Source organism: Plectropomus leopardus, chromosome 5 (assembly GCF_026936395.1).
Source record: "Plectropomus leopardus strain MGB_pleo_1.0 chromosome 5, ASM2693639v1, whole genome shotgun sequence".
In the NCBI taxonomy this organism is placed as follows: Eukaryota; Metazoa; Chordata; class Actinopteri; order Perciformes; family Serranidae; genus Plectropomus; species Plectropomus leopardus.
The window spans coordinates 16,723,335-16,747,514 of record NC_142180.1 but is presented as its reverse complement, the minus strand read 5'-3'; the positions used below and the strand labels follow the sequence as shown (position 1 = coordinate 16,747,514).

The following is a 24,180-nucleotide window of genomic DNA, read 5'->3' as shown; positions in this document are numbered from 1 at the left end:
GCTTTTGTAAATTCTTACTGACAACACTGAGTTCCTCGTAATCCCTAAAGCACTGATGCATCTAAAACACACGGCTGAAGAAAATGAATGAATTATTCATTTGAATTCATACAACATAAATCTACAATTCCCACAACATTTGGTGCAGACGTTTATGAACTGTGACAACTTGGCTTTCTATTTCACCCTGTTATTAAGTCAACATTTCAGTGTGTCCAATACTTTACAGTCCAATCCAAATTGATCAATAAAGCACAATAAAAACAACAGCAGATGAACAGAGATTTATACAATCAAAAAATAGCTCAAACTCTATAATGACACAATAAACACTCTGTGCTTTGGTTTATGAGTAAATATCTACCAAACTGATGACATTCCATAAACGCTAATGATAACTAGATATGATAACTATGATAACTATAACACTAAGAGGGTGAACACAGTAAGTAAAACATACATGATTAATATCAGCATGTTAGTATTGCAAGATACAGTAAATCATTAATGATTGGTTCCTTAGACGTCTGAAAATCAATTTATTGACTACTTTCTTGAATAATTTGAAATAATTCACTCTCAATCGGGTGCTGGTATATAACTATCAAATTATGTCGTAGCAATTAGTATTTATGCATGAAAACCATACAAAATTAAGATCTAAGTACAGTTTAAACTGTTTCTGTGAAAACATACCATTTATGCTTTCTTATTTTTGTAAGCTTCATATCCTATCATTATATTTCATAGAGTAACAACATGCAACAAAAGAATAATAGGCCTACAAGATAGTTATACTAATACTGATCAGGCCTGACCCTGTCTAGCCTTGTAATGTAACATTTCAGATGAGACCTAATTTGACTTTTTTTTAAAAAAGAAATTAGAAAGGACATATACAGTATGACCTCAATTGACTCGTCATTTAGTCCTGCAGTTAAACTGTGTGTCCACAGGAGGGCTCTCAAATTCCCCAAGTACCCCTGGGAACTACAATAACACAGTCTATGTCTTTAGAAAATCACTAGAAATGTCAAAGCAAATTTTGTTTATTTTGAAAGCCATGCAAACTCATTAAACGAAATGACAAACCTCTTCACCCTGTTCGGTAAATTTCATATTCACAAATCAAAAATTGCAAAGTCATCCCCATCTTTAAAAGTTGTTTTGATTGATTTTTTTTTTAACTTTAATCAAGTCTACATGTAAATGACTATATCACCCCCAAATGTTTTAATCTGCTATTTGGTAATTCGTGCTCTATTATGATTTTAAAGTGCTGTCTCTTTGTTTTGTTGTTGGTGGTGGTGGTTTTGTTTTTTTGCTTTTTGTTCGCTTGCTTGTTTGTTTTTCTTTATTGTTCAATTTCAGTCACTTCTTTGTTTTTGTTTTTTTTTTTTGACAATTTGTGCTCTTTAGGATGTCTGATTCTGTATTATTCAATCCTTTTTTAATAAAGCTGAATTATAAAAAAAAAATCACAGCCACCCATCTTAAAGGAGTAACAAGATTAGCTGCATATTACAATGTCAGAGAATGCAATATATTATGAGATAGTACATGAATACATACTCGTCTGCCAAATCCGCTATCCTACCATTATGATTAAGTAGCATGGATGCTTTGAATATGTGGTTAACTGAGAGCAGTTTGTCAGAGTCTGTTTCAACATGTATGTGCTTTTCATGCTGTTTGGGGTGCTTCTCGGAAAAAAAGTCACAGCAAGTCTCTTATGTTCTCTGGCTCATTGTTGACCTGTTGTCATGCGCGCGGGAACATGTTTTCTCTGAGGGGTGCTGCCATGACTATGGATGTGCACGCGCTCAGGGGTTGTAGAAATAAGCTCGACACTAAAAACAAAACCGGGTGCTTTTTAGCGAGACATCGGTGGTATTTTTCCAGCCGTGATTGTGATACCAAAAGAGTAGTATATTTTAAGTCAAAACAAGATCTTAACTGATAATAACCGAGTGTTTTTGTGCCTAAACATAAACACATGTAACCTAAATATGTTGAAACTTAAAGTCTCAGCATATCCGTTACATAACAACCTGCAAATAGCTACAGTTTGTCGAAACAATTCAAATATTTGTTCTGGTGTTTGGGTAGGCTACTTACATGAGTGGGTCCATTAGTCCAACAAAATGCGCATTCTCGAGAGCAGACACAATTTCTATCTGGATTGCATGTGCAGAAATGTTTATTATTTCCTTCTGAATTGTGTCTGTCCCCTGGACTGATAACCTGTCCCGTCATCATTAGCTGCAGTAAAACTCCCTCCAAGATATTTTATTCATCAGCTCCAAAACTGTCCTGGCAACTTTCTGGTCTTTCTTGTTAAATTCAGCCTGTCCGCGCTATTGACTGACTCCAGCAAACGCAAGCGTCTCCCCATGTTTAGCTGAGCATTGAGCCCTGACCCTTGACCCTTGACCTGACGTGATGACGTTTTCATGCCGATTACAGCGCCAGATTGCAGAAATTAAACAAATTCGCACACATTAGAAATATTATTTAATATATTATCTGAGAGGCGCTCTATTATATGTTTTTCAGCATTTGATCAAATGTTCAGATATCCTAGGAGTTATGGTAAAATATCCAACTAATTTGATACATTGTTGTTCCACTTCTACTTGTTTATGGGAAAAAACATAGCCTACACGGAAAAGAAAACAAAAAAAAAAACAAATTAAAGGAGTAAAAAAATAACTTTTTTTAATGGCCTAATATAAATCCAGTGTGTGTCTTCTATGGAACTATAAAAACAAATAATTCATTTTATTTTAATTCTTAAGACCTCTAATTGTTGTGCCATATTGTTGTAGTGCCTTACGGAAAAGTTTAAAATATGTTTTATATATATATATATATATATATATATATATATATATTTTATATTTTGTTATACATACAGTAAAACATAAAATAACATAGATTAAAAAAATGAAAGACAGTAAAATAATATTCAATGTCAGGTCTAAAACCCTAAGCATTCACCTTTCCTCGCCCATTCTTGTTGCTGTCAAACAGGAATTTCATACAGGCTAGCAGTATTGCCAAAGAGGCCCTGTGTTCCTAACCTGTGCTGCCCACTCATTTTGAGGTCATTTGCAAAAACTGACTTATTGGTGTTGGAATGTATAAAGCTGTGCAGGGCTATTGCCTATAAATACATATACACAGTAGATGTGCCCTGAAAAAGATCTTGACATGGACACCAACATTCAGTTTTAAATATTAAATACATGCTTGATATTTGCAGTACACCATTTAATCTTACAGTCATCAATAATAAAGTTACACAGTACATAATTTCAGCGGCATGAAAATAAAATAGATTTAGACATTTCTGTACATAGTAATATTCAATATTTTTGTCAACTTACAAAGTCCTGAAAGCATTAAGTAATTTTACATGAGAATTGTTACTAGAGAGAGCCCTTGTAAAGGTCATTACTGACAGCTGTTTTCTAAATATAAATATAAAGAGTATTTGACAGTACATAAATGCTTTAAGTCCTCCAAAACATCTTTTTGCTATTCTAATAGTGGTTTCTAGTTAACAAGCACTGATATAAGGCACAAAAACATACATTAATCTATTACTGAACACAAATATACTGAAAAAAAGCTTGAAATGAAAAAAAAACTGTAAACTTACTAACTTAAGCATGAGATTAAGTCATATTACATTATTAGAATTAAGAAACCCTGAGGAATCATTTTTTGAATGATATTTTTGTAAGACTGTGGACACCACAGTATGTCTCCTCGCCCTGTAGCACTCACATGTAGAGATGGGTATCGTTTTGATACCTGTGTTCAGGTGTAAAAGAAGTTAGCCTAAATACAGCTTCATCATTGATACTTTCATATAAATATAAAATAATAATTTAAAACAGGAAATATCTGATTAAACAATAAGATCATCCAACAAACAAATATTTGGTGCCAAGCAACTAAAATAATACAAAAACCTCAACAAAGAGGTGCAAAGGGAGGCTGCTCTGGCTTGTATGCATAACGCACACAGGGCTCAGGTGTGTTACATGTTGCTGATTAACCTCTGACAGGTCTGCAGCCCTGGAGACAGAAAACAGAGCAACAGCAGGGCGAAGCAAGCACCAGAGCTGTCACATTTGTAAGATAGTTAGCTTGATATGCTGTCAGTCGCTTTGGTTCAGACTTTTTCTGTAATAGCTAGCTCATTGTCAAGGCCTTGTTAAATCTGATGTACATTTGTGCATAGTTCAGCTTCATCATTAATCAGTTTTTTCCACTGAATGTGAAAATGAGCCTGGGTGAGTAAATGTATATTCACTTACCCAGCAGTTACAATAAGCTTCAAATCTCTTTTGGTCATTTGTTTTGTCTTGCATTGCAAATTTGTATTTGCAAATGAAAATGTACTGTACAGTTGAATCTCACACTCTCATCAACCATATTTCCAGCAGTAAGCAGCTGACTGTGTGTGTTATCTCCACAGCAACAAACAATATACAAACTGATAAAGAAAGGGTGACATTTTGTTAGCTAAAAAGGTCCATGTTATTTTTTTTCAGACTGTTCTCATGCACTGTTTGTACGTTTCCTAGCAAAAAGTAATGCACCACATTTTGTACATATGCAACGTGATAATGAGCTAGTTATTCATGCATAACCTACATATTTTGGAAGGCTGCGATCACATGACCAATATGCTGACAGGAGTAAAGAAGAAAGAAGAAAGTGGTCCTGAGCAGTCCAGTTATGAGGCGGACTGGGGCGGTGGATTACTCATAAAACACAGGACTTTTCCCAGGAGACCAGTGTTCCAAACCGTGCCAATTTTAAGTAATCTCTGAGTCATTTAGTATAACCAAAAATGACTCAAACTTGATGACTCAAACATAATGAACATAACACAGGAAACCTTTGAGAACTCACTGCCTTTTCTTACACCTAATCTACTTAGTAAAGTACACCACTAAACATTACTATGTAACTTTACATTAAAAACATGTGAGGCAATAATTCGTAGGATATACGAACCGTTGTGTGTGCATCTTTGTAGGATATCATATGAACCATTGTATAAAGGTAGGCCCACGTTGCAACGGTTGATAGATTTCAACCGGTTAAGTCAAAGGCCAGTGATACTAGACTTCATCAGGAACAAATAAATACAAAAAGGCTCCATGTCTGCGACATGGTTATGTAGAGAAGTACTGTTTCACGCTCCTACGGTACGGTAATCATTTGTCCATGCTACGCTGTAAAATCTTACAAATTAATCTTAACTTAAGATAATCTTTGAAACCAATTGCCTCAAAAAAGGACAGTAAATGTTAACTATTAATCTTAATTTATGTTTACACCTAATTGTTAAGCTTACTTAAAATCTACATAATTTTGTTAAGTTGTTGCAACTAAAATATGTCAAATGCAATTACATTGTTCCTGTACAAGTTTTAGTTAAATTAATTTAACCTGATCATCACAAAGAGGATTTTGCCAATGATGAAGTTAGCAGATCTGCAAGGTCTGTTTTGTTGACATGTTTAAGAAAATAACAATATGATTGCTTAGTTTGCAACCAGCAGAATACAGATATATGGCATGGTAACCTTGGTTTACTGAAGCTTCTAAACCTTGGAGAGACTGATTTAATTAAACGTGTCATATTGAAGTTGCAACAACTTCACAAAATTCGGTAAATATGACTAAAATTTAAGTGAACTTTACAATTAGATATAATGTATACATAAATTAAGACTAACATTTACTTATATTTTTCAAGGTATTTGGTTTTCTCAATTTGTTTAACTTGTCAGATTTTACAGTGTACGTATCTGTCAGATGTAGCCAACACTGAAGCCCATTACAAAGTACATTTTGCATCCAACTTTTTAATCCCAGGAAAAGCTGCTCACCCACACAGTAGGTGGGACATCAAACCTGCACTACCTACTGCATTACTCTTTGAGTCAGGCTGACTGTTCTCCCACATCGATGACATTACAAATAGAAAAAGTGCTACTGGATCGTGCCAAAGCCTGCAGCTGAACAGTAGTAGCAAAACAGTCCAGACCTTTTCTCATGATGGAAGGAAGAAGGTCACACCTGCGCTCACAACCTAAAATCAGGTCCAGGGAACAAAGTGCCAACAAGTTTTTGGTTTTTTTCTACCGCCAGTAAGTTACAGTTTGGAGCTGCTACAGCATTTTCTTGGAGGTACCACATTTTATATTGGGATCATTTATTCTGTGCCACATGACATACATGTGAGGTGGTAGGAACCTGTGTACCAGTAAAACTTCCCTATAATAGCACGGATCAAACTTATCTAGTTTGCTGGAGGGAATGTACAGTCCTGCTGTCTTCACACCCATATGAGAGGAAGGACTGAGTCCCGCTTTGGCCAGACACATCCCCATGTAAACATCATCAATGGGAAGCATGGTAATGGACTGGGACATTTTGTATATAACCATAGCTGTGTAGCCAGACAGGAGGAAGCCCCCACCACCACAGTACGGGGGGTATGAATTAGACTTCTGTACTTGAACTGGGATAAAATACTTGCTCCATGATGATCTGATGGGCCCCACATTCTGGATCAAATGGCCAGTGAAGAGGTGCTTGCTTCCATCGTTGTCCTTGAGGCTTTGGAGATACTCCACCATGTTGTCTGTGTTCGCAAAGACATCATCATCACCATTTAGATGGAAGCGGGCGTTTGGACAGTTTCTTTCCATCCATTCCAGGAAGAGAATCTGCTTCAACGTGAGGTTGTAGAATTTTTCATTGAAGTCCCACTGGATGATGTCATTGTACTCACGTTGCTCCAGCTCAAGTAACTTGTTCAGTCTCTCTTTCTCAAAGCCAGTATCTGTCGTTCCCGCGATGAAGATCCTTCGGATCCACACACCGTTGTGTAACCTCTCTTTGGCCCAGGTTTTACGGAGCACCTCTCGTCGGGCGTAATTCTCAGGGGCGCTTTTAATGACCAGCAGCAGGAAGACTTCTGCTGATTTATCAGCTCCTCCACATTTGTCAGGAAGGTCCAGTATCATGGGAAAATGGCGACAGTGGCGATAATAGAGAAAGTTTTTTATATCAACAGGCAGAGAGCTGAAGCCTGGGATGTTTTCAGCAGTCACATTTTGTTGACATTTTGGCCAGGAGTAGACATAGGAGTTATTTTTGGTGGGTTGCTTTATTTGACTGTGATGTTCTTTCACGTCTACGTGGAGTTGGATGGTTTTGTGGTCAATAAAATCTTTACAGAGATTGAGTACCAATAACAGAACAAGACCTCCCGCCAGCCATAAAGTTCTTGCTCTGATGTTTCTCATCCTTGAAACTCTGCAATGAGAAAACAAAAGACAGTGTTCTCATCAAAACATCTTCATATAAAATAAGACAAGTAACATGAAAAAATACACACACTGACACAACTCAACCACTATTGCACTGCATCAATTTTAGGGAATACGTTATAAGACATGTGGAAGGCCACAGTCTATCTAAAATAGATTTGTACACTACTGCTCCTTACACTACAACTTAGTCAGAACTTGATAAGATGATGTAGTATTAATGTTTTGCAAAACTTCCTTTTGAGTCACCAAATCCAATCTTTAGTAGGCTAGGGTTAATTTATTGCATGTAATATTTCTTCAAGTTATCAATAACTTACTCAGAATGCAGCTTTGTCAATTTTTGACCCACTCACACCCACGATGTGATCTAGTAAGCTTACGCAAACCCATTCCACCTGGGTCCTGTGGGTGTGGGTCAACCTGCACATCACTTTTTCATTATTGTAAATTGTGCTCTCTTGTCTTTATAATTATCAATACCATAAAAAATACATTAAGGTGGTAAGGTTTACATTTTGACTGTGGCTGAAGTGACCTTAAAAACAAGCATATTTCCAGGATAGTGTGCTTCCGCTACTAAGACAGTAAATGTCTCATTTTTTAAAAAATAATCCCTGATATTGACCTACCCCTATGTGAAATAGTTCACCGAAACAAAAATGCAGAATAATAAGACAAGAGCGCCCTATGCCAAAAACATTAGATACAAGTTTGAGAACTGAGAGAAGTTCTTCTAGACAAATGAGACAACATTTTGACTCCTTGGGCTCAGTCTCAAAATATGAGGCACAGAGAGGGTGAATGCCCATAAATCAAAACTTTCACACATTTCATCTCACAGCTCTGACTAACAAGCAGAGACCAAAAGGAGTGGACAGACTGAGCTTCAGACATGAGGTGGCTTGGCATCTGCCTGCATGCTGCACTATTAGTGGCAACAGATCAAATGCTGTCATGTCTCATCAAAATGGGTGGAATATATTACATACAGATGATGTCAGACATTAAATCATTCCAACAAACTAAATACTCATTCAGAGAAATGTAAATAAAAGGGAGGCACCCAGTCACATCGACATTCAGTGTTAAATGTCAAATAACACACCTGCACCCAACACCAGCCTCACCCTGTTTTTCAACATGAGTAAATCAGGCAGAAAAACTCACAACTGACCACATAAACTGAGTGAAAACTTAAAATATACCCATATAGGTTAACAGTAAATAAGAGAACTGGGAGTGTCTTAACTGCGTTTGTTCACTCTGCATAATGCTGCAGTATTCATTAGAAGACTATTTTCTTCATCAAATCAATAATAAATCATATATTATGCATACTACTTTGATAGACCACAAAACTATATTGTGTTTTTGTTAAGAATGTTTGGGGGTCTTGATATTGCTCATTTCTTGTGCTGTTAAAATATTACATGAGGTGTTTACATTTGTGAGAGAGAAATTTTGTACTTTGTATTATTCATTTGATGGTTATTGTCTGTTATTTTCTGGATTCAAATTTCACATACAAATATATGATCACTTCATAAGATATGTTGACTTAGGTACTGTAAGATCAGCTGGCAAACAGTAACAGCTACAACATTAAAATACGTCTCACATGATCGTTGCATCAATATTGATAAAAATCTAGTGATATAACAAATATTAAAGCTATCAATTTATAAAAAATATTTAGTCTTTCACTTAAATATTTTGGAGGCAGAACTAACCTGTAATGGAATATTCTACACTGTGGTGTTTCTACTGTCACTTAAATAACACATCAGAGTATTTCCTCCAGTGCTGCAAATGAGGAAACTATCATGAGGTAATTATCATTACTATTCATGAAATACTGATTATTAACCAAAAAAGTCCCAGTATCGTAAGCAAATGTTAAATATTATCATATACAAAAAAATATAACCTTTATTTTTATTTTACTTTTAGATCTTGGAATTCTGCTCAGAAAAATAAGATAAGAAAAATAAATACATGTAAAATTAAAAAGTTAAAACTTGCTCCACCTCGTACAGCTCGAGCATAAAATAGTGCCTTTACATTAATGCATCAGTATTAATAGTCTAATGACATCATAATGTCATAGTTAATAATTTTTTGTTTTACTACTACTATAATTTTAGTCTTTTTAGCTGATAAAACTTTTACTTAAGTAGGATTTTGAATGCAAGACTTTTATTCGTATTTGAGTATTCCTAGCTTGTACTGGTAGGCTACTTTTAGTAAAGCATCATCATCAAGTACCACAGTTAGAAACGTATAAAAGACAAAAGAATAGCCTAACTCAAAGTGATGTCAATATTCAAATGACTTAGCGAGGCTACCATTAACAAGACACATGGCCTTTCAGTTTTATACAGAGATAAAACAGTACAGGAATTACAGTTAAATTATAGCAGCACATTTCGGTGGAACTAAATCAAATGCAAACACATTTGCCTTTATGGCATTCCTGTTTTTTATAAGAACTATGCAAATGTACAAGTGCACCTGCGGTCATTTCTGCACCTACAAACAATGATTCAGGAGACTTTTATCAGGATATGGTACATTATTAATGCCATGGTCCTGCAGTCAGATTTCCTCAGCTCCTACTTTGTCGCGCTCAAGGAAGTGGTAATTTGAGGCATCAGGTGACGTTTATGTTTAACTCATATAAGGGACTGATGCATAACGATGATTATAAACTCTGCAGTCGATAACCGTGAAAAAAAATAAAATAAAATAAACGCTTGTCATTCATTCATTTAAACAAAACTAATATGACACACTCTTTTGCCTGGTGCGTAATTTTTTCGATGCCTCAGACAGAAATCGTCGATCTGCTTGTTTTTCAGTCAAGTATCCCGATGATGCAGTACTGTAATCGATTAAGCCTCGACGAAAACTAAAACGTTACTGTTAAAGGATATTTTCCCCGTTGTTTTATAACGGGACACTCACTCCGGACTTTTCAGTTCCCGAGAAGAAGCAGCAGCTGCTGTACAAACAGCATTATAAGAAGCTGGTTCATATTACTGACAAAATGTAGGATTACTCACCGTTAGAAGCGGACAGTTCCTCTTGCGTGTCGCCCCAAAGCTTATTCATGAGTCCGGTGTGCAGCAGCATGTCTCTACTGCTGTCAGCCTCCTGCTGGGCGGTGCCTGCCCTTTGTTGACGGACCCGGAGAGCGTCATCCATCCATCCATCTATCCATTCATCTATCTATCTAGGCTATCTATTTCTCACATGAGATTATTTTAAGTAGTTATGACTCTCTGTTATATAATAATAATAATAATAATAATAATAATAATAATAATAATAATAATAATAATAATAATAATAATAATAGTAGGCCTTATAAACTTAAAAGAGAAGTTTTTTTAAGGGATGCAGCATAATAAATTCAAACACATGTTCAAACACAATGTTTGTTTCAAGTCTTTTTAGTGTATTTGTGATATATCTTCATGCAGATCCTGACAGCTTGTTGAAAGGCACAGTTTCTGTATTTGGACTGTATGCATTGTGGACTGAGTGTTTTAATATTTTCACAGTATTTATATAGCACCTACACCTGCTTTATGTTAAAAAAAAAATACATGGGAATCTGACTATTTACAATTAGGGACCATTAATTAAAAGCCAGACTAATTAAACGGTTCCTCATATTATTTTATAAGTACTTGTTCTTAAGCGCATTTCAGGAGGATATTTTGCACAGTTTTCTCACTTTGCACAGAGGATGGATGAAAATAGCCTGTCAGCTCAGAGCTCTGTTGCTCTAGTTTTCAGTCCTTTGAATTTGATTATTGTTATTTATTATTAACATTTTTGCATTGACTTCACCTGTAATAAAGGCTTATCAATTGCACCCTTGTGCGAATATCAACACCACCACTTCCGTAATATCAATTAACTTCAAGTATTTATCCCAGAACGTTCCAGTGTTTAAATATAATACAGTTGAACGATGCATCCTACAGCATGCCCTCAGGTTTATGCGAATTAATCTTTTGGGCAGACCCAGTAGCTTATAGACTACATGCATACAGCTACTGATTATTTTTGTAGGCAGTGTATTTAAATCTGTTGCACTTTACTAATCTTAAGCAGCAACTGTTAAAGGACATATTCCATATATGTTGTTTTGATATCATACAATAGTTAACTGCTGTGCTCATTGTGGCAAACAGATATGTCATGTTACTGATGGTGCTGAGATAACATAAATACCACTGTGACAATGCACACATGAAGTTTGATGGCAGCTTCCCCTTTGCTTTTCTAGAGCACACAGAGACTGTATGAAAAACAATACAAAGTGAGGACAACGTGGCTCATTGAACATACCCATAAAATACAATAATGCCAAGAGAGAAAAGGGAGAGGTGCCGAGTGTACACACAAGTGAGAAAATGAGTAAAAACTGAAGCTTATGTTTATTTGGACTGAATTTTGTATAAAATACAGTGAAAACTCAGCAGAACTAAGATGTAATGTATATTACATATATGATATTAATGTATTACAAAATACTGCAATGTCCTGGTCTAAATTAAAACAATGCCTCATAAATATCAAGCATGTTTGAAATGAAGGAGACTTACTCCAGATGCAGCAGTCGCTCTGAGACAGCGGGGCTGGAGCCGAGTGGGGTGGCAACAAGGACCAGAGCCAAATGATGACAAATGGACTGTGATCTGGCTTCCTGGGAGGTTCATCTGGGTCTGAGACAGCTGTGACACTGTGACAACTCACTGGGGATATACTGTACAAAGAAACTCTAGGTTCTCAGGTGAAAAGCGGGTTATCTACCACCAGTAACTGGAAAATAATGATCTGGTAGCAATCATTGTATTATAAGTAAATACTGACTTTGTATCATGAAAACAAATATTCTGACGAAATAAAGATGCTTAAGTCAATACATTCAAATACAATGGAGTCATTGCTTTGGCTCAATAATACACAGAGGCTCCACAGTACAGAGAAAAAGAGGTGGATCCTGGACCATGCTGCATCTCTCTGCTACACTTTGACTCCAGCTTGGGGCCTTTGTATCTTTTCTGTTACTTTTATTTACTGATTTTTCTTCTATCTTTGATTTTGACGGTACTGTCCAGTGTCAGGGAGAAGTGTTCCCTTTTTTTGTCTGTAGTAATAAATAAGTAAATTAATAAGTTCCTTTAAGCTTTGGATCATATGACTGAGTGTAATCAAATATTAAACCACATGCAACATAAACAGATCCAGAAATAAAAATTAGCCTATATCAGGCAATATCTCACTGGTAAAAAAAAACAACACCAGCCGCAGCAATGTTGTTGCAGCTAATAATAATAATAATAATAATAATAATAATAATAATAATAATAATAATAATAATAATAATAATAATAATAATAATAATAATAATTTAATAGCCAACATTAATGGGAAAACATCATTTTAGCATTGAGTCCTTAAACCCGAAAACAAGCTAATGTTTTTGCACTCCCCACTGCCCTGTCAAAAAGTCAATGGGTTTTTTGTATTGGTTTTTGATAAGATGCCTGAAATAAGGTCTGTGGTTAACACAAGCTCAAGAGATTTTCAAATATTTTAAAATATATCAGTAAAAACCCCACTCTGAAACTCTGAAGCTTTTGATTGTTTTAAAATAGACTGTGGCTAACAAGTGGCTATTTAGATTACAGAGCATCATCATGTCGAACACAGCTTTACAGCCTCATTCTGCTGGTGACGATAAAGTCATGTAACCACTGACTTCAGACCCTTGTGTGGTTAGTTTATAGCCTAACATTAGCTTTACTTCTGGCCATTGTATTTCTGCTTCAAAATCATAAAAAAAAGTGTGAGAAGATAAACATTCATTTTCCACAGAGCTTATTTTCTGCAATAACTCAAAATCCAGTGGAAAAAATCCCACTAGTTTTTTGAGAAGAGAACCATGGTGATGCTAACTTCTAAATTGATACACATTAGGTGTGGTGGTTTCAAGATCCTGCTTTATATAATGTACTGTAAAAAACATATTTATTCCTCTATTTGACCTTAAAATAACACCGGGAAATAATGACATTATGTTCATTCACACTTGTGATACATTTTTCATTCAACAGTAGCTCAGACCGGCAACGTTGTGATCAAGGTAGTTATCCGAGCAGATGGAAAATACATCAGCGTATGCACGTAATGGCGTACATGATCATTCATTTAGTGCACACTGGTTGAGTGTGTAGTATGCAGTTTGTTAGTATGCGATTTCACGCAACAACCTTTGATGTCTAATGTTATGTAAGGAAACCTTTTGTCTTTTGGTCTCTATATTGATTTTGCAGTGTAATAATGAAAGTCTTCACGCAATGCTAAATGTATTTTTGACACCCAGTAATGATTTAATGCTTGTCTACTTAATTTTTTCATGGCAGAAGGTGATCATCACTTTATACAAATGAAGGTATTTCAAAGGAAACATGAGTGTACATTTATTAGCCTATACCTCATACGCAATTTATACAGTTTTATCACTTCAACATTTGAAACATTCACTTGGGTGAGGAGTTTCTATTCATTTACAGGCACTCGTTCACAGTTCAAAAGTTTTAAGTTTAGGTTGAGTTGAGAGCCAGTGTAGCTGCAGCTTATGTGCAACTTGAGTGTGTATCAAAAACTTGGGCCCTCCTCCTCACACTCAACCTTTTTTAAGCAACATCATGACAAGGTATTTTAATAGAAACTGCAAATAAAATCATAATCAGTTCATCCAAACCATTTTTCTGTGGAGTGGACTGAAAACTAGGCTCCTCAGGAGGCTGAATCTCCTCCTCGCTCTGTGTCTTAGTGTGCATCAGTTTGATTGGGTAGATGAAACCAGTGGTAAATACAAAGGAGTGAAGTTCATCTATGCATAGAAAACCTCAACCTTCCTGTGCTGTTTCTCACCCATGTCCTCTTGTGATGTTTGTTTCACTGTCAGACGATTTTATCTGTACCTAACAAACTGTCATTGGTAAACTTGCAAAGTTTCAAGTTTATAAAGCAACATACTTCCCCCATGAATTACCAGTTTAAGCTTCACTCTGGATGGCAGTCGTGACTGTCTGTACTATTGTCTTCCTCTGAGTGATGAGAGCACATGTTCATTCTGCGTCTGAGGCGCTTCTTAAGTTGAAAGCGTCGCCGAACTGACACGGTGTTGTACTCTTGTGCTTTTAGCTTGGCATAGTAATCGGAGAACTTGTTAAAGAGGAAAGAGATCGGCATGCCATTGAGGATGATACCAAACGAGATGCATCCAAAGGCCACAATGCGGCCCCCGATAGTTACAGGAACCACATCACCATAGCCCACAGTGGAGATGCTGACCTGAGAGAGAAAAGTGAACAATCCCTGTATTATTCAGTTTTCATTAACATTTTCTTCATTAAACATGACTCTTCATGATGATTAGAAGAATTAGTTAAAAGTGAATTATTTTAAGGTAATAGAGGGCTCTGTTGTCCAACAACAGAGCCCTCTATTACAACAAAATTTTTAAAAAGTTTTTAAAACACACAGCAACTGTCAATGTGAGACATTCAAAGATGAGCAGTTTCTGAGACTGTATGGTGTACAACCAGGCTACCACATACAGTTTCACGTGGGTGTTTTTTTCTTTTTTTTTTCTTTTTCAGTCATACAGGAAACGGGTGGTTCATGTGGTATCAAATAGCTGATTTTATGAATGTTTTTCACAAGAAGCTGCAGAATATACTGAAATAACAGTTATCTGTAATGACTTGTAACAAACATGCAAACTGATTTGGGGTACTACAGATCATTATGTTAGATGCATCTCCATCTCCTCTTATATTTTCCCTGGTGACAAATTGTATGACTATGAGAAAAAGGACTGTCCCAACTGTCAGTCTGAAAGCAAACATTTTGTCCAGCTACTAGAAAGTTTAGTGTTGATAGGTCAAAAACCCAGCAGCACTTTACATATAAGAACAACTGTTGTCAGATCAGACAATAAGTTGTTAATTAATGGCGTTACTGGAGTTTTGACCTGTCTGACCTGTACTATAAGCAAACAATTTAATACTGTTTAGTCAACTATTCTCAAAACTTTGTGACTAGTTCAAACCAATATTTACAAAACCCAAGTACTGAATAAGCTCAGAAAACAGTCGCTTCCCTCTTACTTTCCCTCCTTAGTGGTACTACTGCTGATTATGGTCACACCATTTTTATCTAAAGCAGGTGCATGCAGAGGAAAAAGACAGATTGGGAGAAGATGTTTGTGGATCACGATAAAGTCAGCTACTAATACTCACTGCAGCCCACCACCAGGCGTATGGGATACTGCTGACTGGAGATTCCTCAGTTTCCCTCTCGGCTGAATGAAGGAGAGCAGAGAAAGTGAAGATCCCCATGGCGATGAAGAGGAAAATGCAACAAGCCTGCTGGTAACACTGCCGCAGGGTGAACCCAAACGCTCTCATTCCGGTTGAGTGTCGAGCCAGCTTCAAAATCCGAAAGATCCGCAGCAGCTTGATGACTTTGAGGACGTGGCTGAGTTTGCTGACCTCGGCCATGGCCTTGAGTTCTTCCTGTGAACTTAAGTTCTCACTATCACTAAAAGTTTCAAAGATGATCTGGATGAAATAAGGCATGACTGCCACCATGTCCACGAAGTTGAGTCCACTCTTCAAAAACACTCTGATGTTAGGAGTGGTAACAAGGCGAATAAAATATTCAAAGGTGAAGAACACAATGGTGATGATCTCCACCCACTCCATGTGCGTTTTGCCATTGATTGTATAAATCTGAAGTTCCTTCACAGTGTTGAGACTCATTGCAACGATGGAGAAGAGCACAAAAAGGTTGGAGACCACAGTGAAAGCTTTCGCCTGGGGAGAAGAGTACGTATTCTCCACAAGGTCCCACAGAGTCTTCCGAACATCCCCAAAGACCATGTCCTTGAAACACATGTCGTCATACTTCACCTCGATCTCAGCCATTAGCTCCTTCTCTACCTTCAGGTTGTCCCTCATCTCATCGACCCTCTCCTCGAACATCATCCAGCAACAGCGCTGGGTGTCCTTCAGGCTCAGGCCCCAGTATGTGATCTCTTCCTCAAAGTTGATGGGGCACATTTCCCGTATGACCCACAGCACTCCGCTTGTGTAGAAATGGCAGATGTGGTTAAAGAAGGCAGGGTCACGGTCAAAGAAGAACTCGTTCTTGCATACAGAGTAGTCGTCACACAGCGTGAGAAGTTTTGCCCGGTCACTGCAGAGGGCCAATGAGCCTATCCGCGTTTGGGGGTATCTAAGGGCACACTGTTTGGGGATATGAAACAATTTCCCCCCAACATTAACGCTGATGCTCTGTTGCTCTTTGGGTCTCCCCTCGTCTTTGATGTTTTGACCATCCAGATCCTCCAGAGATGTCCATGCTTTGACTTTTTTATCCTGAGAAAATGGGAAGGTTTTGCTGTCCTCTACACCCTTTGGCAGACAGTTGATAGTTGAGCGGCGGCTTTGCAAACATTTCTGCAGTTTAGAATTCTTTGAATACATGACGACTCTGGTTCAAGGCAGGAAGCCAGCGAAACAGAAGAAAAAGGGGAAAAAAGTATAACAGGAAACACTCCAAGAGAATGACACTAACAACACGATGCTGAATCATTAGAAAGACTGCGTCTGGTCCTGCAGGAACTGATATCCCAGCAAATAGCAGCTCTTCCTGTTTTTCCTGGCTCAGTTGTGACTGAGGTTGTAGTCCAGAGAGTCTGGTAGAGAGGAAGAGATTCCCCTCTCCGACTGTTACTGTGCAGGCAGCGTATAGGCATTTGATCAAGGGCAAACGGCAAAGGATTTCATCCATTTAATCTTATTGGTGTCCTTCCAAGTTTCCTTAAGAAGTAGTAAATGTGGGGGGAGGCGGGATTAGGAAACAAAGTTGATTTAAGGATTTTGAACTGACAAAACAAAGTGCCAACTGAACGACTATGTGTTGAATTGGAGATAAGTCTAACCCTCTTTTTCTATTCTTCTTCTTTTTCATTTCATACTACTCTCATAAGTCTGAATTAATAAACAAAAATTGTTCTGAATTAATTTGAAATGGATAATATATTTTATCTGTATATCAACATACAGAAGGTGATGGTAATTAGTTTCAACTATGGGCCATTCTTTTCTAGCATTGTTTCCACATTACCATCTATTGTTATCCGCACATTTAAATCAGATGGATCATATTATTTATTGTAGGTTTTTTTTATCGGGTAGGTTTATTAGACATCATTCTGTCATCATACATTGAATGACTTGGAATGAGGCAAAGTCTTTGTTTTCCAGGGGCTTGATTATTATTATATTTTTCAGGGTCGTATTTATTGTCATTAATAAGAGCCTTGTATTTATATTGTCATCTAAAGTGGATTTATGGAAATGCATGTTAAAGTTTTTATGCAGAATACAAAAGGGAAAACTTACATTTTTCTCATAGGGCCAATAATGTTTGTTGCAGCAGGGCCTCATTTGGCCAAAAAGCTACTATCTGCTAACCATGTCATACAGTGTGTTTAAGAGCTGGTTTTAGATAAGTTGGACAAACAGCAAACAGTGCATAAATGTTTAATAGTACCTTGTAACCTAGCTGTCACATAAAGCTACAGGAAGCCATAAATAGCTGAGAAAAAAATCCCACTGGAGACTTCTTAAAAAAAATCTTGTAAGTTAATCAAGCTTTTTACAAATATTTTATTTAAACCTTTATTTAACCAGGAAGGACTCCCTGCATTAAAAAAAAATCTGCCCAAGGTGGCAATAACAATGAGTTCAAGACAAACAATATAGGAGAGAAAACACAAAATATGACACAAATCACAAATAACGTTTCTAATAGAACGATGCAAAATATTTAATCTAAAAAGCAATAAAAAACAAAACCTTCAAACAGCCAAAGAGCTGTCTTAAACCACAAGATAATGACGACCATTTTAATGAGACAAACATCAGCAGCCAGGAGAAAGAGCAACCAGTTCATGCACCAATGATCTCAAATTAACTTCTACCAAGTTCAGTGCGGACTCTGATATCTATTAGTCATGGGAATGAATAGCATCTGTCTTTTAAAAAATGAATTAGCCAAAGGTTAAATAGTTCATAAAGCCCCTTAAAATGTGAAACTTTGGTTATTTCTGCAGCATTGTGTGCCCCTCAGACTGCGACAGAAAGCAATCTGGTTCTGAGCGTTGTTTTTGGTGGACAGAAATCATTTGAAGGTGATTCCTCTCAGCCTAATCATGTTATCCTCTCCCGCTAACCTACTCAACCATCCTCACGACTGATCATCAGATTAGAGGTGCAAGGGACAGAGGGACTGGCCATATTTAACAGAAAACTCATATTACAGAGTGCACACATTAACACAGTCAGAAGTACCAGCAGATCAAAAGTCAAAGGACCAGCAAAGACGGTACAGCTGATCTGTTAGAAGCATGTAGACAGTTGTCCAGTCTCCCACAGGCTTAATGGAATTAACGTGTCACTGAGATAGTGGTGAGAATAACTTTACAACACTTTTTACAATCTACAAATTTTACCTGAAACGTGATAATGGAAAAAGGGATGCTATAAAACTACATCCTCCTGATTGTATTTTTATTGTGCAGACTATTTGGACAATGAGGTGAGTCCAGAAAATCACATTTGTTAGTTTACAAATTCTTCTACCTAAAGTCTGCGGACTGAAAATGTTAAGATGAAATTAAGATGAGATTTCCTTGAGCACCTTTCTGTTTCTGCTGTGTAACAGCAATCTGATTTTAGGTTTTCTAGTCTTGAAAACAAGATCGCAATATGGTGGACTGTTACAATCCTCTTAAAATGATTAAACTCGATTAAAAAAAAAAAAAGCTCAACGGTTTCAATCAGCAACACTTAAGGGAGAACAAATTAATTTAGATATAGTTCAAAATTATTTTGAATTATTATTTTGATTTGATTGTGAACCACTGGTCCACAATCAAGTTACAAAACTATATTTTGTTTTTTCCATATGGCTTTCCTGTTTTTTATGGGGCGGCTTAGGCTCAGAAGTTAGAGCAGGTCATTGTAAGGTCAGTGGTTCCTTACCCATAAGATACTGACATACTATAATATAGTTGTGTGTAGATATGAAATTGTAAGTGTTTATTAATGTGTACTATTTCTTATAAATGTTAACTTTTACTATACTGTCATTCATTATTTGTTTATACACCACTTTTTACTTACTTACATTAATAAACATGTATATCTATTTACATTTTAGTATGGTTTTACAGTACTTATAATATAAGTGTGCAAGGTTGTCTGTCTATATGTGTCAGCGCTGCAATAGTCTGGCGACCTGTCCAGGGTGTATCCCGCCTTCTGCTCGATGACAGCTGGGATTGGCTCCAGCCCCCCCGCGACCCTTACGAGGACAAGCGGTTACGGAAAATGAATGAATGAATGAATGAATGATTATAATATAATAGGGGAATTTAAAGTTTACAGCTTATTTATACCATACAATGTTTTTATGATCTCTTTGACAGTGGAGAGAACAGAAAACAGAATGATTCCCCAGTTGTTTCACCTCTTAAAGTGCTCAAAGTGATTATCAATCAAAAGCAACCTGCTGCAGTTAAGTCTCAGAAATAAAAACTGATAAAGACGCAGACTTTATTCTTGGGCTGAGGCACAAAATGTTTGCTTTGTCACTCAGGTTATTATGTATTATGTCAGGTTAGGTTTATCATCTGAGAGGAGAGGAGAGGAGAGAACTCAACAAGTGACAATACATTATTATCATCACATAGATATGTAGGAAAAAACAAAATACTTTATTTGAATCATTTACAGCACTTATCTATATTGCAAACACAATACCACACTTTCTGTAATGCTGTCCAAAATAAATACAACCCATCCTTAAAAATAAATACCAACCACACAAACTCAGCAGTTTGAGCACACCCACTTACTGAACCCGTCCCTCAATGAATGCTGATGGATTTTTATCGATCTGACAGACCTAAATGTTTCTTTGAGACTGAAAGAACAAAATAACTCAAGCAGACTGAATTCAAACAAGGCAGGCTCAATCAACCAAATGTTCACTCCAGCACTAACAAGGTTTTGTGCACAACAGCAAACCTCCAGGAAACAGCTCACAAAACAACACGTGACTATTACACCAGATCATTTCTTCAGACATTTAAAGAGACATAAAAGAGGATCAATCTAGATTTTGTGGTATTTTTTTTGCTGATAGAGCCAAAAAACAGCAGTAGTCTGGTATTCAGTAAAAAGAGTCTCACTGAGGACATCTGTACCTTACAGTTATTTGATGGATGATTTAAGATGTTACGGTGCCACAATATCAGATGTGTTTATTGCAAATGTCATCACTGAGAATCAAACTTACTGCATTGTTCTATTGATTCAACTTTTAAAGGCCACTTCAAATGAAGCATCAGAAGGCATAGAGACACTATGAATTTAAGCAGCAAGTAATTATCGCAGTCAGCTTTTTAACTTTTGCTAGTTAGTACAGTATATGTTACAGGTGGTTGTGCACATCCTGTCCCACAATTACAGTAGGTAAGGCACAGGATAACAGATTAAATAAAGCAAAAATAGAGTGTGCACACTGGATTAAAACTCTCAAAACTTAACTGGTCTGAAAAAAGGCATTGTAACAACCCTCTTGGGATGACATTGACTACATTTACATTAACAAAATATTGCAGGTTTTGCCCTTATTTTTAAAGAGACAATATTCCTTGAAGCTGTTTAAATGGCTAATGAAAATGAAAATTACATAAATATTCTAACATGCAGCCATACATACTCTGATGAAGATGCCATAACATTTCTTTCATTCTGTCAAAATATGGAAAAGTGAACAGCTGTTGCTTGTGCCAGGAGTTTTTCTACGTTTCCAAGCAGTGGCAGACTTTTTGGACTGTATGAACACTGCCTCCCACTTTCATTCCTTCAACTAACTTCTTAAAAAGCTCAGCTTTGAAATAACTGTGCATATCCCAAACCCTGTTGATATTTAAGTCTTTCATAATATTTAAACCCAAGTATATTTTTCTTATTTGGGTTAGGGTTAGGGGATTAGGGTTGCTCTACACCTGCCTTGCAAATTTTTGGCAAGTTGTGTAAATCAGTGGAACACCAGTTTTTAGTCAACTCATTCATATTATCTGATGTTGGAAAGTAAATATAGTCTATAATATCGCAAAAGTATAGTTTTGATTGCACTAAAATGAAATGAGAGAGAGAGAGTGCAGCTAAACCACAAACTAAAAAACTACAGTAGGACTGCAACAATTATTTTCAATCAATCGATTAGTCATTTGGTCTGTAAAATCTCAAAGTAGTGACAAATGTCTCCTAAGTGCTTGTTTTGTCTCATTTACAGTCATAGATTAAAAAAAGAAAAGCAGAAGCTGAAACTATGTAAATGAACTATAGAATATATAAAATAGTCGCAGATTACATTTTCGCCAGTTCCCTGAGCGATCATACGAACAGATCATATTTTCCACTCACCAACAGCTGTAACTTAACTGGTAACGTCCCGGGGAAAAAGCTTGATAACCGGATTTGAAAAATAAGGCGACATACGTGAGAGTTAATCTGTGCTGACATTCAAAGCTACACTTGCTCAATAGAGCATAAATGAACAAAAAGAGATAAATTCTGGAGCAACAAGGGATAAAAATTAAACTTCTTCAAAACAGAAGTTACTATTTGAAACCCTTTCCCCCATCTGAATTCTGATATTTACCACTGCATTATTTTTGGAGTGAGTTTAGCCTGCAGAGTGAGTTGGGACACAACAGGGTGCTGAGCTGGGTTTGTTGTCTTGTCATCCTGTCGGCCCGGAGGTCACTGCGGGGGTTGAAACAGCACCAGGGGAAGCAAGGTCATCAGGTGGCCATCTGTGTCGCACCTTCCTTCACTCACCTTCCAAGTCCAGCTTAAGCAGAGTTTCCTGGCGGCAAAGAAACACACAGATTACTTAGTTGACATACTGCACCACAATAAGCCTCTGACCTGATGGTACCCAGTCAGGTAGAGTTTATCAGGGACAATACAGAGTATTTTTTTTTAAGGACAACTGTGACACATTTTAATCAAGTTAAGCTAATTAAGTCCAGTATCCACCGATACAGGAGTTTTGAGGACAGTGCAATACATATACACACACACACACACACACACACACACACACATATATATATATATATATATATATATATATATATATATATATATACTACAGAATGGAAGTAATTGCTCATAAAAAATTGCAGGAGCAGGGCCCTATTTTCCATGTTTTTATGTCTGTCTTTGCCACTGACAGCAAGTATCAAGTAAAATCTGACAACTTTATGGAGAGTATGAGATGTTTTTGTTTAAGAATTAGATCTTTTTAAGCAGAAACAGCCCACAAATGGCCATCTCCAACCGCCAGGACTCCATTTAAATGTACAATAATTTTATTATTGTAAACACACTCCATCCGTCAAAAGTCAAAACAACAAAATAAAACAAACAAAAAAAAAAAGGCTGTGTTTGTCTTTCCAATGTTTTAACAAAAAACAACTCTGGTTTGGTTGAAACAAAATCCTTAATTCACTCAGATGTAAAAATATGCTGGCTCTAAACTATTTAGGGGCTGTTTCTGATTAAACAAAAGAATCTCTGCAGAGATGCTTTCCATAATATTGTCAGACACTGAGAATAATGAACTAACAATATCTGAGAAAAACACGCACTTTAGCGGTTGTACACTGACGGTGCTAAAATGCCCCGAATGTTTACACTGCAGCCTGTTTCACTGTGTATCATAGCACCAATACATCTAACTTGTCACCCCTCCTCCTCTCCTGTCAGAAGCTTCGCTTGAAGAGACAAAGGCAGGAAATGTGAAAGAGGACAGGAAGAGAGGAAAAGTAGGGGTCACTGGCTGCAGTAATGTATTTGAACCAACTCTGCTGAAGTGATTTCACTTCAGAAACTGACAATTTGAGCCATGCAAGAGGCAATGTCAATCTGTCAGTACATAACTTTGGTCTAAAATTTACGTACAACTATCTGCTGGATCTCCATGGAGACAGTTTTGATCCACAAAGGATGAATATTATGGACGCTGGTTATCCACTGAAAGCTTGATTTCTGACTTCTGGATGGAATACTATGATTTTTTTTTTTTTTCACAGATAATGAGTGTGCCTAGGGAGTGAATCTTAATGACTTTGGTGACTGATCCTTCATCTTGCACCACCAGCAGGTTTTACTCCTAGCTAACAGATGGATTGACGTATATTTTTGTACATTCATTCATGTTTGCCAGATAATAAATTCTCTCAGTTCTGCTGATCCATGTTTAGCATGGCTGAAGACTCAGAATCTTATTTATTTTCTAATTTGGGTTTAACAAATAACTTCAGTTAGTTTCTGTTCTTCAGTTAGGTGTGTTAATTGTGATTTGTATTTTGTCATTGAAAATAGTGCTAAAGGTCTGATATTCAAACAGATGTCCTTAGCTTTCACACTCTGCCACTGTAGTTACTTTTTGCTTAGCGTGCAGTAAAGCTCCTCCTCTGCTTCACATCATTGCTAAAATGTGTTATTTTGTTGCCCCAACAACACAAAGTTGGTGGGATGTGTTAAACCCAAATTTTGACATCAAGAGCTCCTTAACAAACCAGTGATATTTTTTTTTAAAAACTAGAAAAAAATTAGACAACAGCACCCAACCA

The 24,180-nt window shown here is 36.7% G+C and overlaps 3 protein-coding genes across 3 annotated transcripts in view; all 3 read right to left on the bottom strand.

Moving 5' to 3' along the window:
* Window positions 1-3,258: 3,258 nt before the first annotated feature.
* LOC121941118 (N-acetyllactosaminide beta-1,3-N-acetylglucosaminyltransferase 3-like) lies at window positions 3,259-10,690 on the bottom strand. Its single transcript, XM_042483839.2, has 2 exons — window positions 10,430-10,690; window positions 3,259-7,350 (listed from the first exon to the last, which is right to left on the bottom strand). The coding sequence occupies exon 2, from the start codon at window positions 7,338-7,340 to the stop codon at window positions 6,198-6,200; it is 1,143 nt and encodes a 380-aa protein (XP_042339773.2). The 5' UTR covers window positions 7,341-7,350; window positions 10,430-10,690; the 3' UTR covers window positions 3,259-6,197.
* Window positions 10,691-13,749: 3,059 nt separating this feature from the next.
* On the bottom strand, window positions 13,750-17,198 carry LOC121941401 (potassium voltage-gated channel subfamily V member 2-like). The gene is made up of 2 exons (XM_042484194.2): window positions 15,695-17,198; window positions 13,750-14,744 (listed from the first exon to the last, which is right to left on the bottom strand). Exons 1-2 carry the CDS (start codon window positions 16,940-16,942, stop codon window positions 14,454-14,456), a joined length of 1,539 nt encoding a protein of 512 aa, XP_042340128.2. The 5' UTR covers window positions 16,943-17,198; the 3' UTR covers window positions 13,750-14,453.
* Window positions 17,199-20,222: 3,024 nt separating this feature from the next.
* LOC121938179 (low-density lipoprotein receptor-related protein 8) overlaps window positions 20,223-24,180 on the bottom strand; it is a 31,448-nt gene continuing 27,490 nt past the window's right edge. Inside the window, exon 14 of the mRNA XM_042481459.2 lies at window positions 20,223-22,406. Within this exon, the coding sequence (XP_042337393.2) occupies window positions 22,371-22,406 (36 nt within the window). The 3' untranslated portion in view covers window positions 20,223-22,370. The remainder of the gene's footprint in view (window positions 22,407-24,180) is intronic.